At 37.1% G+C, this 16,880-nt stretch overlaps 1 protein-coding gene across 1 annotated transcript in view; it reads left to right on the top strand.

Annotated features, from left to right (window-relative positions):
• Positions 1-14,114, top strand: part of PCSK1 (proprotein convertase subtilisin/kexin type 1) — a 29,459-nt gene extending 15,345 nt beyond the window's left edge. The window contains exons 8-14 of the mRNA XM_015849709.2: positions 630-842; positions 2,019-2,119; positions 3,086-3,319; positions 4,545-4,702; positions 6,929-7,062; positions 8,809-8,970; positions 10,811-14,114. Coding sequence (XP_015705195.1) covers positions 630-842; positions 2,019-2,119; positions 3,086-3,319; positions 4,545-4,702; positions 6,929-7,062; positions 8,809-8,970; positions 10,811-11,173 — 1,365 coding nt within the window. The 3' untranslated portion in view covers positions 11,174-14,114. The remainder of the gene's footprint in view (positions 1-629; positions 843-2,018; positions 2,120-3,085; positions 3,320-4,544; positions 4,703-6,928; positions 7,063-8,808; positions 8,971-10,810) is intronic.
• The last annotated feature ends 2,766 nt before the right edge of the window (positions 14,115-16,880 follow it).

The following is a 16,880-nucleotide window of genomic DNA, read 5'->3' on the forward strand; positions in this document are numbered from 1 at the left end:
ATAAAATAAAATAAAATAAAATAAAATTGGTGGAAGAGTCAGATTATGTATATCATTTTCATTGGTTACCCACAATTCAAGTGCAAGTGAAATAACTCCTGATGAAATATAAAGGGGAAGGGGAAGAGAAGGGGAGGGAAGGAAAATAGGAGGGGAGAGGAAAGGAGAGGAGAGAAAGGGAAAAGCAGCAGTGAAAGGGAAAATAACAGAGAAAGGGAAAAGGGAAAAAGGAAACAGGAAAGGAAAATAAAAAAAGTATTTTTCCTACAAATGTTCAACACTATACACAGTCAAGTGGGAAAAACTTACCTGTTGATCTGTGTTTAACATTAATGCCTATTTTGAGGAAAATTATTGTCCCTGGACACTAAACATAGAATAGTTAAACTAAAAGGTACAGACAAATTAATGATGTACTATGGAATCTGAGATAGGATACCTCAATTAGCCTTTTTCTTTTTTCTTTTTTTTTTTTTTTTTAAATATGTCTTCTATTATATTTATAGAAGATTGTGCTTTTCTACCTGAAAATGTTAGATGTGTTAGGGTCTCGTGTTAGAGACAAGAGGATTTGTTAAGAATGTATTATGATGACTGAAATCTTTTTTATAACCTTTCATTTCCTCTAGGGCCGAAATGGAAAAGGCTCCATTTTTGTGTGGGCTTCAGGGAATGGAGGTCGTCAGGGTGACAACTGTGACTGTGATGGTTACACTGATAGTATCTACACTATCTCCATTAGCAGTGCTTCTCAGCAAGGCCTTTCTCCCTGGTATGCAGAGAAGTGCTCTTCAACTCTGGCCACAGCATACAGCAGTGGGGATTATACTGACCAAAGAATTGTAGGTTATTTTTACCAGATTCAGAACAAACATAAAAATGTGTCATATGTGTAACTAACAAATTAGAGTTCTTAAATGCTTAGTTTCTACTGCTTGCTTTTCATGTGCTTTACACACTTAGTGATTTTGTTTTCAGACAGTAGGGAGTCTGTAGTCCAAAATATGTTTGCATTCCCAAACATCTACTGTAAAACAGTGGCTGATTGTTGCATTTATATTAACATGCTGAAATCTTCTGACATTTTGAGTGTGACAGTGGTCTCTGCATGAAGATGGTTCCATTCATCATAAAGAGAGACAGAGTATATGCAAAAAGAACTTGTGAGGTTAATGTGCCCATATGATATAGTGCCTCTGTTCATGTTGTCACTCTAACACTTACTTTCCGTAAGATTTTTAGCCCCTCAGTTCCTACTAATGACAGCAACAGTGGTGCTTGCAGACCTATAAAAGGTACCCAGTAAGTGGACAAATTGGCCTGTACCTTCATCAGCTGTGCAAGAAATAACTTGTACTAAAGAAATTTGCTATGATAAAATAATGCTGAAGGACCTATGATTTTTTTTCAGCTCTAGTTGATGGTAAATTTAGAATGAATTATATAGATGGAGATTAAAACAATGTCATTGCAAGTTAGCTGAGGAACTGATACTTCCTAAGAGATTACTCTTCAGATAGGAGTTGTAAAGGTCTCAGTGTTCCCCCTTTCTGTTTCTAGAGATACATAGGCAGATGAGTGTGGTATTTAATTGCCAAATAAAGCACATGTTTCATTGCAAATTATAGTTCTTCTGCTGAAGAAGGAGCAGAACACTAATACTAATCCTATGAGTAATTTTCTAGCAAGCAGTAATTTTAAATGTTCTAGGCCCAACACAATGATCTGTTTTCATGATTCACCTGTAGGCCTAAAACACTTATTGTGAAACCTTAGAAGAAAAAAATATATTCAGAGTGGGAGTATTTTGTTCTAACACAAACCTTTTTGATACAAAAAATACAGTTGAAGTAAAAATTGTAGAATGAAACACGATCAAATTTAAACATCTCTCTTTTTGCTGATAAGGAATGTATAAATACACACCAAATGAAAAATACGTGGTTACGTTTGAGAGTGTGGATATGACAGTATTTACAACTGTTTACTTATGCTGTTTTTTGTTGTTTTTCTGTCAGACAAGTGCTGATCTTCACAATGAATGTACAGAGACTCACACTGGGACCTCTGCATCTGCACCATTGGCAGCAGGAATTTTTGCTCTTGCTCTGGAAGCAAAGTAAGATGCCACAAAATTACAGCTGAAATGGTTCCCTACTGGCTTTCATCAAACATTGCCTATTTCAAAATTAAACCATATCACATTGCAGCTCCTCTTTTTGTCAGTCAGTCTTGCTCAGTCTGATGACAAAACTAAACAGATTTCTGCCCCAACACCTGTCTAGCAAATTGGAACCTACATAAGTAACATGTAATGACCAAGGAATTTTAGTCCATTTAGTGTATTGGTGATAACTGTTTACTGAGTCGATCTGCAGCACTTAAAGGCAGTGAGGCTGTACTTCTGCTAAGAGAGCATAATTTGAAGATGATAGAATGCAGGAGTATGAGTGAAGTGTTTAATCAATGTGCAGAATCTTTCCTGGCAGTGATGAGACATATAATTAAAGGTACACAGGCTTTACTTTCAAAGCAGGCAGAGAACAGATATGTTCAGACCATGCCGGACTAACAGTTAGATAGTATGACTTGGGGGTGGGGGTAAGGAATAGGACAGGACAAGAAAGGCAATGGCCTTTTCACTTCAAGTGTTAAGGTGCAGGCATGTGTTTGGCTCCATATTCTATTGCATACTCCTTTGATGATGTAAGCTAGGTCCATATTTTAAAGATTGGAGTGTAATCACAGATAGATAGAATCAAATGCCCAGTGAATATTCATACCCAGCTTCTATGAAGACTGGTGGGAAATAATGATTTTGCTGGATAAATTTAATGCCTAAGGGGTTTGGAGTGATTGGAGTCTAATCTTTCTAGATAACCAGTTCTTAATTTATGTAGGAATCTTGTCTACCCAAAGTATTGTCAGAATAAGCATTCACTGTCTTTTTTTTTTTTTTTTTTTTTTTTTTTTTGTAGAAATTCAGTACTAGGTACATTTCAAACACTTTATATTGGAAAATACTAACAAAGAGAAAAGCAATAGTTAGTACCAACACAATTAACCAGGATCATTTTCTCAACAGCCCAAACCTAACGTGGAGGGATATGCAGCACTTGGTAGTGTGGACCTCAGAATATGATCCGCTGGCTGGCAATCCAGGATGGAAGAAGAATGGGGCGGGACTAATGGTGAACAGCCGATTTGGATTTGGGCTACTCAATGCAAATGCATTGGTGGAGTTAGCTGATCCCAGAAGATGGAAAGGTGTACCAGAAAAGAGAGAGTGTATTGTCAAAGACAAAAGCTTTGAACCAAGGTAAGATGTTAGCAGTAGTTAGGCTTGTTTCTTGGTAAAGTGTGAAATATAGTATTGCACACAGATTGCTCTAAAACAAATTGAAATTAAGATGTGTCTCTTGATTCATTTGGTCTTGCCCAGCTGCATTCCCCAGGGATAGGAAAGGAACATTTGTTTGTTTGCTATTTTTTAGTGTGAAACTGATTAAAATAACTAGTGTGAAGCCTCACATAGAATAATATCACTATGTGATCTTATATGAGTGGATAATGCTGTGAGACCAAACCTGATCAAATAAGAGTGTTTAGACTACAATTAGTGGATAAAGAAAAAGATACCCAAATTTTGCAGTTTTAAAAAGGAACATCTGTATTCAGTCTTAGCAACTCTTCTCATGTGACGACCATAATGTGTGTTGAAGCCAGGGTGATATACTTAGCTTTAGTCCTATCTACAGCACTGCTCTTATGAAACGTAAGCGTCTCTGGGGCCTGCTGAAAAGAGTTACAAGCCATAATCACTAATGACTGCAGCACAGTAAGCCTAAACTGAGCTCAATGTACAGGTAGGTTATATCAGAAGTCAGTAACCTGGTTAATCAATAAGAGCTTTCTTTTTTTCTACCTGTTCCTATGTAAGTTTGTTCTATGGAATAAATACGTTATTTCAAAGATAAAAATTATATTGTGAGTGCACTAAAAATCTCTCTGTAGAAATGGACTGCAGTGTTTTGGATTGTCGCTGCTTGGTAACCTTACTATTTATGTTATTTTACTATCAATTTGATTTTATGAGGCCTCTCCCTTTCACAGTGTTGACCTAGTACTGATGTATGTTGTCTTTGCTGTTCATGCATTTTTATTCCAGTCTTCTTTGTTACATTATAAGACAAATATCCAATATTCTGACTTCTGAATTATTTCTTTGGATATTTGGATACCACATTCTCATTACTAGTAATGGAAATTATGCATAGAATGCTATGTGTACTGCTCTGAGAATGTGCAGGATAAATAAGGCTTTTATTCTAGAGAAGGTATTAACTACAAAAGTTTAAAAGCACTAAGGTTCCTGCAGTGTTTTAACTCCATGTGAACTGTTTGGATGTTTCAGTGAGGCAACTATGTCTAGGTCTGATATAATTATGTAGCATATCTGACTGCAGAAACTTATTTTTATAGTTTCTGTTGGACAGCTTCAGAATCAAATATTTTTGTAAATAAAACTCCTGTAATTTTACCAGATTATTAAGAGCAAATGAGGAGGTCATCATTGAAATTCCCACAAAAGCCTGTGAGGGTCAAGAGAACTCAATTGTATCTCTGGAGCATGTGCAGCTTGAAGCAACAATTGAATACTCCCGGAGAGGAGATCTTCACGTCACTCTGGTGTCTCCATCAGGTATGCATTAGAGACTACCTGTATGTTCTTTGTGTATTAAAAATACATAATTACACAAGTCTAGTCACAGTGAAGAGTGTGAGAACAAAGCATCTAGGAAATGAAGGAACTGATTATCTGAATCCCTTTTTCATTCTTCTGTTTTGGGTTACTTTTGCAAGACGATGAATGTAAATCGTGCTTTAGAGATGAAGGCACTATTTCTAGTATGTTGCCTTCAAGCAACAGGACCTGTAAAAATTGAGAGCCCCTGGTGGTGTCAAATTATACTTTAATAATGCTTATCAACCTTACTGTGATTTAATGGCTTAATGGAAAACTGAGGAAATCTGACTCCCTAGATTTCATCTAAGAGTGTCTCCCCACTGGTGTATGTAAAAAAAAAAACACCAGTATGTCTTTGTTTGACACCTTAGTACAACTGTACAAAATGTACTACAACATGGCAAGCTATCCTTGTGGTGCATTGAAATAGCATCATGAGAGGAAGAAAAGTAAAGGAAAATGAGTAAAACAACTTTGTTGAAAGTATGATCTTTAATATCTTCAGCTGATATTATTCAAAAGCAAAAGAAAACAAATGAATTTAAACATCAGGCTATTTCATAATAAGTCATGATTTGTTCATGTCGTCGTTTCATGATCTCACTTCAAAGCAGGCTCAGATATTGTACATATAGTATACTTACACACCCAAACTTGCATGAGATTTGTCTTAAGCCTGACTCTTCTTTCCCTTAGTTTTCACTGTTTTTTCTACTTTCCTACCAAATGTATGTCATCCCATTTACACTATTATCTTTAATCATAGAATAAAAGAATCATAGAATGGCTTGGAAGAGACCTTAAAGCCCACCCAGTCCCACCCCTTCCACGTCTTTCTTTTGCTAGGAGCCCTAGACATGCATGCAGTACACACCACTCTTTTGATGCAGCCCAAGATGCAGTTGCCCTTCTAGGCTGCAAGCACACATTGCTGGCTCACATCCATCTTATTGTCCATCAGAACCCATGGTCCTTCTCCACTAGACTGCTCTCAAGGAATTCTCCTCAGATGTACACCCGCCTGGGATTGTCCCGACCCAGGTGCAAAACCTTGCACTTGTCTCTTTTGAATATCATTTGGTTCATGTGGGTCTGCTTCTTAGTCTTGTTCAGGACCCTTTGGGTGTCATCCCTTCCTTCTGTTGTGTCATCAGCGAGCTTGCAGAGGGTGCACTTGATTCCACTGTCTGTGTCACTGACAAAGATGTTGAAAAGTGCTGGTCCCAGGTTGGACCCCTTGGGTACACTATTCCTCACTGGCCTCCACCTGGACATAGAGCCATTGACTATAATTCTCTATCTGTGAGCATCTAGCCAACTCCTGATCTACCTAGTAGTCCACCCCTGAAATCTGTATCTCCCCAGCTTAGAGATAAGGATGCAATGTGGGGCCATGTCAAAGGCCTTGCAGAAGTCCAGATAGATGACATCAATTGCTCTTCCTTGGTCCAGTTATGCTATCACTCTGTTGTAGAAGGCTGCCAAATTGGCCACCAGTGAAGCCACGTTGGCTATCTTGAATCACTTCCTTATCTCATATGTGTCTTGACATCTTTTCCATTGGCTCCATGGAGGATCTGCTCTGTGATCTTCCCAAGCACAGACATAGTCTCACTGGCCTGTAGCTCCCCAGGTCTTCCTTTCTACCCTTCATAAAAATGAGAGTGATGTTTCTCTTTTTCCAGTCACTGGGGACTTTGCCTGACAGCCATGACTTTTCAAATGTGATGTATTTTTATCTTGTGATTAGGCTCCCTGGGGTTTCTCTGCTCCCCTTACATAAATAGAGCTCCCTTGCTCCTTGCTTATATACAAATCAGCACAACAGATCTGCTCTCCAGTAGAATCTCTTCTGCAGCAGAATTGTTTTGTGAATTTTTGTAACAGTAATAACAATACAAATACATTTCACCCTTTCAGAGTTCCAGACTGTAATGGTTTATATTCACTCACCAAAAAATATATAATGATAAATTCAGGGTGAGGCCTTGGTGCATACGGCATAAGCTTGTTTGTTAAAGTAACCAGTCCTCAGAAATAGCACATTCCACACTCTCCAAGCCACTGCTGAATAGTGTTTTTTCAGGGTACCTTTACATTACATAGCTTGCAAGCAAACAGTGTGAAAGTTGAAGGGGAAACATATGAACAGTCTCTACTGTTGATTTTGCACTAACACAGGGACCAGCACTGTCTTACTGGCTGAGAGAGAGAGAGATAAATCTCCCAATGGCTTTAAGAACTGGGATTTCATGTCTGTGCACACTTGGGGCGAGAATCCAACAGGCACTTGGGTGTTAAGGATTACTGATGTGGTAAGTATGTCTGCACACCATCCAGCTAAGTTTGAAAGCTAACATGTCACTAACCATATCACAACTACTACCAAATATGTTGAATACTGAGTGTGCATTAAGCAAGCTGTAACAGGAGTTTATTTAAACAAAGCATCCCTTGGATTAAAGATTAAAGGTTCTTCTGAGCCAGAAAAAAAAAGACAGTCAGATTTTCTTGTTCTTACATGAATGCAATGCACTATACTCATTTCATTGACATGTACCTGTCAAAAGAAATTTCATGCCTGTTTTTCTCACATTATATGTCACTGAAAGAAATCACTTCTTCATATAATTTTCTGTGATTCATGGTGTTAAGTATGTAATCAAATTTGCATATGATTAACTGCAAATTAGTTCTTTTGTTCAGAAAAGCATGCAAGATAAACCTAGTCTCTCCTTGGTACACAGACATAATTGTCATTAACTCAAAACCTTCTGAGTTAATGAATTTCTGGTGACCTTAGGGAGCTATTCCGTTACATATCTTCCCCCTAACCTCTTTCTCAAGAGTAATGACTGCTGAAAAGCCTATAATGACTAAAGACAAGAAATCTACAGATATAAAATAAGTAAGTTTATTAAAGCCATGTGGGAATATGAATTGCAACAGTGAGACACCAGGAGATGTTTGATAGGCAGCTGAAAAATCATTCTTTTCAAAGTAAGAATAAGAGCTCACTCATCTCTGGAGAATTTCATTGAAAGTGTCTGTTAATCAGCTTGTCCTTAGGGATCAGATCATGCAAGAATCTGAATGCTTCCTATCAGACACTGAGTCTCCAACCCTTATTGGCCTCGAATTGTAAATATAGGTTTAATACTGAACAGATGGACAAGGCAGTAGAAGTAAATATTATTGACAACTCTATAGTGTTAATACTGTAGGCTTACGGATAACCCCATGGTTACAGATATCCTGCTCTTTGTAACTAAAATAAGGCATTTTTCTAGAAGAAACCTAAGAAGGCCATTTTGTTTTTGATTCTCTCTCTTTTTCCAATTGCAACAGGTTCCTGAAACCTTCAGTACAGTAACCTTTTGTCTACAGTAAATAATGTGTTAAGAGTTTTTTGGTTCCAGAAATGAGTTTTCCCCTTAATGACTAATTGGAATAACAGATCACCATGCAGAGTTACTGATAATTGAGTTGTCATATAACTTTCATACGTAAAATTTGGTATAAACTTTCTATAGTGAAGAAGAGATTCAGTGGTTCTGCTCAGCCACTAAATAAACAAGCAAAAATTCTGAAAGAAGCTTTGGAAAAATAAAATTTCATTGTTTTCTGTACTTGTCTCTCTGCTTTTTAAAGATCAGTGTCAAAACTAATGTACAAAGCATTTGTTTCTTGTTTCTATAAGCTGTCATTCAGAACGCTGATATACATCACTGCAGAATGTTATTCCAAACATTTTGTAGGCAACTTTTTAAAGAAAATTGCCATTTTGTTGGCTTAGTGAACATTAATAATACAAAATACTGATTCAGTAATTTTAATATTGTTATGAAATTCCATTGATGCTTATCCCATCTTCTGATAAGTTCTGTCCCCAACAGTCAGTCTTTAGGGGCTTACAAATAAAGGTCTAAATTTATATGTTGGCAGAATCATTTTTATTTTTTTTTTAATTTTAGTGAATTCTCTCTGCTTTATGATAAAATATCCTCTGTTTATTCCTCTTATGTTCTTACAACCTATGCTAATGCTGTCTTGTCCTTTAGTCCAAAAGAATACAAAATGAAGGAAGAATCGTAAATTGGAAATTGATTTTGCATGGCACTGATACCCAGCCTGAGCATATGAAACAACCACGTGTATACACATCTTACAATGCTGTACAAAATGACAGAAGAGGAGTGGAGAAGATGACAGACCTTGTAGAGGTAGTGTCACATTAATTCTTTTCTTTATGTATTTTCAAATTTGTAAGAAAACTGAAGTGTTTTGTTTTTTGTGTTTTTTGTTTTTTGTTTTTTGGTTTTTGGTTTTTTTTTTTGTAGTGTAAAAACATACTCTACATTTATTTCCTCTTGCTCCAGATTGTTTGTGAGTTGTGCAAGCATTGCAGTTTTGTCAGCAAAACTGATACTTTTATTAGTCTCAGGGTTTTTTTTAGTCTAACACCTAACAGTTTTAGTATGGAAAGAGGATGCTGATACTATAGCTTTGAATTCAACAGCTTATGCAACTGATGGTACAGGAGGGAGGAATGCACAATTTTTCTAATTCTGGTTAGAATGAATGTTGAATCCCAGAAGAATCTGCTGATATGTTTTTAGGGAGTTTTGAAGTACGCTTGTTATATAATGCATCACAAAAGTCAGGACAGTTCAGACAGTTCAGTCAAGGAGCAGCAAGCTCCTTTTTCACCCCTTTCACCCATAAGACAGAGTTCTTATGGAAAACAAATGTATTTGGGGCTTCTGAGAATAGCAGTGGGTTTCTGGATGCAAATGATCACAATACTCTGAATGTAGTACCTTCTCTTATTTTAGAGGAAATGATAACAGATAAAAAGACTACAATAACACTGTTTGATGGAGCACATTCTCTGCTACAAAACATGTTTTTCAACACAGTCACCACCAATAGGTTTGCATTTTTTTGCCAGTGATAAACATGAGCCTGAATGACATAGTCATAAAAATCTGCATCAGCAGAAGTGAACCACAGCTGCTATGACAGCACTGTTGCTTGTAATGTGTTGCTCACACAGTCCATCTTTCATCAGCCCAAAGAAGTGCAAGTCAGAAGGCACCGTATCAAGACTGTATAGTGGATGTGGTACACAGTTCAAACAAGACTGGCAACATGCTCCATGGTCTTCAAACTGTCTCTGATGTAGTGGGCAAACTTCATAGAAGAGGAGGCGTTATTTTTGAAGTGGCCTTTGTACCAGCGATTATGTTAATGTCTACTGAATACTTAATTCATTACATCCCATCTATTCATGTCCCCTTTAAGTAATTAGAATGTCCATAATGTATAAAGAGATTAAACTTCTTCTTCAGAGAAGATTGAGGGAAACATGATTATGGACTTTAAATACATAAAATTAAGTGTGGCAGACAAAATAAAGTAAAATAAAATTGGGAAAAAATAAAACTGGATTCAAGTAGTTTTGTAGGAGAAACTTGGTGGAAACATATAAAAATCAGCTCAAGATGAAGTGAGTCTTTCAGTAGAAAAACATCATGCAGCTTCATACTACAGAATTCGAGGCATAGGAAACTGTTCAAATGAGACTGTGCATCACTGATTTCTCTGTACATCTGTACTTGGCACTATCCTTCTAGAGTTTATTGAAGTACAATGTCATGGCCTCAGATAAGCCAAAGTTCACTGTCTTCTCAGGTAAGAACATCTGTGGAGCAGATAACATGGAAGCATTAATTCAATCCTTTCCACAAGGGTATGTGGCACATTTGGAGTCTCTATCACCACCGTGTGTACTTCCTCCATATGGATAGCCATGGAAATGTCTCCCATAGCACAGCCAGGCATATTTTTGAAACTAAGACAAATGTCACTGTAAAATTACAAGTCACATCCTTCCACTGTGGGATCTGAGTAACTTCATAACCTGTAGGGAGATTTGATTCTTTTGTCGTAACTGACAAAAATAGCATCTACACACATGTACGTGAAAATTACTAATAGAGCAAATCTTAATCCAGTTTTGTATTGATGCTTAACCACTTTTTATGCCAATCTGCTTTCCAGGACCACACCACACAGGAGAACTTGAGTGAAAAAAGCAAAGTAACTCAGGATATCAGTAGCAGCAGTAACAAAGCAGAAGATAAGTTCCCATCAGAGGCTATGCTGCATTTACTGCGAAGTGCTTTTAGCAGACAGATGGCTCAGAAGCGACTGCCAAAGAAGACTGCAAGTGAGAAGCTAAGTATTCCATATGAACACTTCTATCAAGCCCTCGAAAAGTTAAACAAGCCCTCACAGCTAAAAGACTCAGAAGAAAGTCTGTACAGCGACTATGTTGATCTTTTTTACAATGCCAAACCATACAAGCATAGAGATGACAGACTGCTGCAAGCCTTGGTTGATATTATAAATGAAGGAAACTAAACTATAGGATATGACACTGAGTTGGAAATATTCATTCTCCCACCCCACCTCCAGTTTTTTGGGTTTTTCTTCAGAACTCTGTTGTATGCTCTAGTTGTGTGATTGCTGCTTTGATTGCTTCGTATTTAACACAAACATCAAGGAAGGAAAAAACAAATGTGAGAGGATAAGGCAGTAAGCTGATGCTTTTTAGTAATAGCTTTTTTTCACAGACTTTCTTCATTACCATCAGAGTAGATTTGCCCCCTCAGGCATGAAATGCAGCAGTATTCCCTTGAAAATACTAATGCTCTATTTTAAACAATTTTCATGTTACTTATTCTTCCACCCTATTCCCTTAGCCTGCAGTAGGATTCACAGCCTGAATTTCCAAGCAGTTTTAAACGCAACTGCCGAAGCTATGGGGAGATACTCTCATCTCTGTATTTGCAATGAGTAGTGCAGTCTTTCTTATATTTGGCATTTATTGTAGATTTAACACCTGCAGCAAGTACCTCTTCCCTCATAGTATAGTATTTTATTTTATTTTTTCTGAACAACAATGCACTCTTACCCTTCTGTTCTCCTGTAAAGGAGCAGTTGGGAAACTGGAATTGAATTGGAGCATCACTGAAGTTATTAACGGTTTAGACTAGAGACAGTCATATTCTAACATAAAAGAGCTCCAAACAATGCATTCCAGACCATGGGGATTCTCACCACCTAACTTAAACTGCCTAAATGAAGTGCCTGAATTATGAGCTTAGTTTTTCTAGGCTGTATGTAGCTAATGAAGACAGATAGCACTTAAGAGCACTTGACTAGATTTTGCACTGGTTCAGAATTACATGATGTGGAGTACCTATCTATTTTTATTGACTATGTGAACTTTGAAGAACCAGCCTCCTGCCTTTGGAGCCTCTGTCAGATTTCTAAGGTTAAGTAACATAAATGCCTCCTGAGACGTCCGCAGCAGCCAGGACAGCAAAGCTGGGATCGTTTTGTCCCATCCTTAACCTGTGATCATAGTGGTATAGAAAGGAACAGTACCGTCAAAGTCCATTTAAAAAGTGCATCTTCAAGTGTCCGGTGAATTAAAACACCTCCCAGATATCTAGGAAGTTAGGGCAAAATGAATGGAGGGAGGTGTAATTAAAAACAAACAAACAAACACAAAAACAAAAAACAGAAAAAGGGAGTCATAAATAGAGGGAACGACAGAATGGGATGTGGAGGAGAGAGAGGAAAGGAAGAAGAATGTGCAGGAGTGCGGAACAAAGCAGCAGTGATAGGAAAATAAAAATGAAAAGATAATAAAGGAAAATGCATAGTGGTGAGGCTCCTTTGAAGTATAATTGTGAGTACTGAAGGAAGAAGCAGATTGGTCAGAAAGATCTAGCAACCTTTCCAAAGTAGAAAAAATTATATGTGCTATCATATACAGTAGAATGGTATGAATGGCAGCATATTAGACAAGAATTTTTCCACATGTACTTCTTTAAAATCAGAATGAAGACAAATAATATTTTTCAGTTCATAATTTAAACAAACACCAACAAACAAACAAAAACTCACCTACAAACAGTGCAGTGCTGGATGCTTAGAAATCTACTACAAGGAAACAAAAGCTCCTAGTGTCTCGTTGCAGTGCTAAAGATAATCCAAACAAGTGCTGACTAGGTTTTACTTTTTTCTTTCTGTCGTCTGCTGTAGTAATGTAGACTAGAAGTATTTTCCAAATATTCTAGAAAAATGTGTTCCTCCTTTATTGTCTATTTCTTAACATGATCCAAGTGTCTCTAAAAGAGGAGTATAACATTGTGTTCATATTTCATCTGTTTGGATAGAGATTTTTCAAATTACACTAAATTCTGTAATCACTGCTTAAAGGTAACTTGGAAAATTATCTTAGTGAACTTAAGATTTAAAAACCTTTGCTATGATTTTAGTGGTTTCATGTCTACCTGTGGCTCAGTCTGTGTTTTTGCTAGCTTTAGATAGATGTAGCTTAGTTGATTTGAAGAATTCTTCTGTATTTCTATCCATACTTCAAAGACAACAATTGCAAAAGTAAATGTCTCTTACACTTAAATTGCTTACTCTCTACTAAGACATTAGAATGGAACGAGAAATGAAAAAAAGCTAATAATTTGCAATGAGAGGTTTTTTATGTTGTCCCTTTAGCACACAAGCTTTCTGGTGATACATAACTACTGAACAAGCAGAATGTTAAAATTTCTAATTGCTGCTACTGGAGGAGTTCGTGAGAGCACTAGCTTGTACCTACTAAGGTTCAGTTGTCAGAATTGGGAGTGTAATGACTACAATTATAATCCCATTTGGTGATAATGGGCCACTTTTGGCCCTGTGCAGAGGCTATCAGAAAGCGGTTATTTTAGCCAGTTGTCAATCAAGTATGTTAAAGCAAGGAAAATACCACAGACACTCAAATCAGTTATTTAAAAAAAAAAAAGTTTTCAGATTTAAACGGGTGGAAAACACAGGACTCTCCTTTGTTTTGAGATGAATTCCTATGTTGTAGCCAAAGTTTCATCAGAGGACAACTTTGAAGTCTCTCTTTTGAATGTTTCCAACCCAGAGTAGGTTGTATGGGAGTAAATTATTTTTATTGTTAGTCTTTCCTTGGTGCCTGTGTGGATTTTGTGAAAAGAAAAAAAAAAAAAAAAAAAGTTGAAGGAAAAAGAAATGTTTTCTCTCAGAATTTTAAATTATATTTTCTTTATAGGCATTTATATTGTAGCAAAGATTTTATTGAGCAGACAGAATTTTAAAAGGCATAATAAATTATATTGAAGAACCAGATTTTTCTTGGGGAAGAGACAATTTCATCCAATAAAGGTATTTTTTAAAAGGCATGTTCCAACAGCAACTGCAATATGTATATGATGTGATGTTAAAAGTTGTCTAATAGTAGCATAATACAGTGTGTTAGCAGAGCTCAGAGTGTGTGGTCTTAACATTTGTAAAGAAAACAAAAAGGTCACGTCAAAGCACTGACTTAAAATGACAGGGAAATACAGTTTAGAATTGAAAACATTGGTATTAGAAGTAATAATGAGTTGGGTGCAGAAAGTGTGTCCTTATTGAGTAAGAAGATCTGCAGAGGATTTCTCCATAACAAGTAACACTGCACCTTTCATGTCTGTGACTGGAATGAGGATCGCTGCTTGATGGCAGTGGCAGAAGTGCTCATTCAGGTGTGCCAGAAAGACAAAATTCTGCATGTTTCACATATAGATGTGTCACAAGCACTAAAATGAAGAAGAATTGGTCATGGAGTCAAATTAAATTCGTATCTTTTTCTTGCATCAAGGCCTCAACAATAAAATGTGTATTTGTTTTCCCACTACACACATTTCAACACAGTGAGAAAAAAGCCCTTAACATACTATCAATCATATGTGGAAGCAGTAGAGACCTGTTCTTCAGAGGATGCTGCTTCCTGGCCCTGACTGAGCTCTGTGCTGATGCCCAAAGAGGTGCAGCCTTCTCCACCAAAGACCCTTATGTGAGGACACTGTGCTGGGGCAAGCTCTGCATGGAATGAGTTTTGGCTTCCAAAAAGCTTTGCCAGCTGTGGGGTATTTGCAGTAATTCTCAGCCTGGGTTTCTTCCCAGTGTCTTGTTTAACTATAGCTTGCTGAGCAAATCCTGCTTCATCAAATGCTTCCTGTATTGTCAAAATACTTTCTGTGCTTTCAGTAACTTACGCTTCCACAGCAAAAATCCTTCGAAGCAAATGTGTACAGAAAATACATTTCCAAAACAGTGTAAAGAAGCTTGAAGTCTACATTCAAGCCATATTAACTAATCCAACTGGTGTAGCCCTAACCTCAGAAAATGAGGTGTCAGAAAATGTCTCCTCTTATTTCTCCTAAAGTCACTTGAAAACAATCATAAGCACCTTCAGTGTAAATAACACGTTACTGGCTTTGGAATTGTATTAGTGTTAGAATTTAGGAGTGAGTTTAATCTCTTCTTTAAAAAGCATCTGCACATTGCTTATGAACCAACATATATCTTACACACAGATCACACCCTGTCAGAGTGACAGCTATGCTTACATCCTCATGCATCACAGTAGTGCTGCATTTTAGACGCTTCTTGTTAAAGCAAACCAACTCCTACCACTGCAGGTTTTCAAATGTTACAGATCCAAGACAGGCACCAGTTACTCCAAGTTCTGAAAAGCCCAGAACTGAAAGGAAAAAACCTTCACACTCCTTATTATGCAATAGCACTTCTGTGCTTATGCAGTGACGCAGAATATCTACTCAGCCTGAAACCTTTCTTTTTGGTTGCATCCTTTTTATCACGAAGTCTGTGTCCCACTGTGTCAGTGTTTCAGAAAGAAACAACTCTACAAATGCATTTTTTCCCCTGAATCAGTTACTAAGCAAACAAATATTTCTGACTGCAGACTGAAAAGGTTCAAACTCCAACCCTAACAGACACTGATAGAAATCATTTCAGTAAACACTTTAATGGCTAATGACATGAGTACTCATTAAAAATATTGCCTCTCTTATTGCAATTTATGAAGATAATGTAACTAGAAAGAAGGAGTAATTTTACATCCAACAATGCAGTAAATGCACACTGGAAAATAATGTCTCATGCATTCCAAGTTCCACTAAGATACCAGAGAAAAAATAAACAGATAATACTTGAATGTGGGTAGTTATCAGGAAAAAAAATATCTTAACAGTTTTATCGTTTTAGCCAATTGCCTACATCCAATCAAATCTATCCGGGTTATAGCTGTATTTCTGATGTTTTATTCTTTCCCCAAAACAAATGGATTGCTTTCTGTTCCTCATACAGTTTTGTTTAACTGTGCCTGTGTTATCAGTCAGTGCTCCAAATCATGAACATGCGGCATAATGCAGTACCATATATTCTGATAAGGAAATGAACTTGGAACTAAGGAAGTGCAGTTTTGCATATGCTGGTCCATGAAGTGCTCATGTGAAATGGATGTATAAAGGTTAGACAAAGAGCAAAGCCATATGTCAGCTCCATTAGCTGCAGTGAATTAGTCCTACATTGAAGAATAGCGATAGTGCAAAGCAGAGCAGCACAACCATCCAGGAAGTAAAGGCAATGCGCAGTACCAGGGTCCAGTAAGCAACTCAGCTACCTGCATGCGATTTTGTGGTTCATAAGGGACATTTTAAAAATGAAACATCCAGGAAAAACCCACAGCTTTTCCTCTTTTACCCAGCATTTCAACTACTCTGCCTTAGAGCAGTACACCATGAACCTTGTCCAAAAATACTGAAAACACTGTTTAACCATTAACTGCATCAGACTTTCTGAAATCAATGCAAAAAGGAAGATTACATACATGTTTTACGTGATTCAGTCTAACCGCTTCTTAATGGTAGAACTTAGCAACTCTGAGCAGGACAGAATGAAAGAAGATGCAGCCTTTAGTTGCTAGAGCAGAATTTAAACTTCTGCTCAGATTTTTCACCAAAGTAGAACTGATACGACAGGCTCCTTTGAAGAGTGGCAGAGGAGGAAGGGATTTTTATTTATTTATAAAATAAACACCTGGAGTACAGTTTTTCAGAGAATCCTGTATGTCTGCACGTGCATTAATGGACAAATAAACCTACTCTTAGCCAAAAAATGTACATGATTTTATAGCGAGTTTAAAACAATTCAGACAGTTCAGTAACAGTGGCTTTGTAAGACAATGGGT

The sequence above is a fragment of the Coturnix japonica genome, chromosome Z, assembly GCF_001577835.2.
Source record: "Coturnix japonica isolate 7356 chromosome Z, Coturnix japonica 2.1, whole genome shotgun sequence".
NCBI classification, from domain to species: Eukaryota; Metazoa; Chordata; class Aves; order Galliformes; family Phasianidae; genus Coturnix; species Coturnix japonica.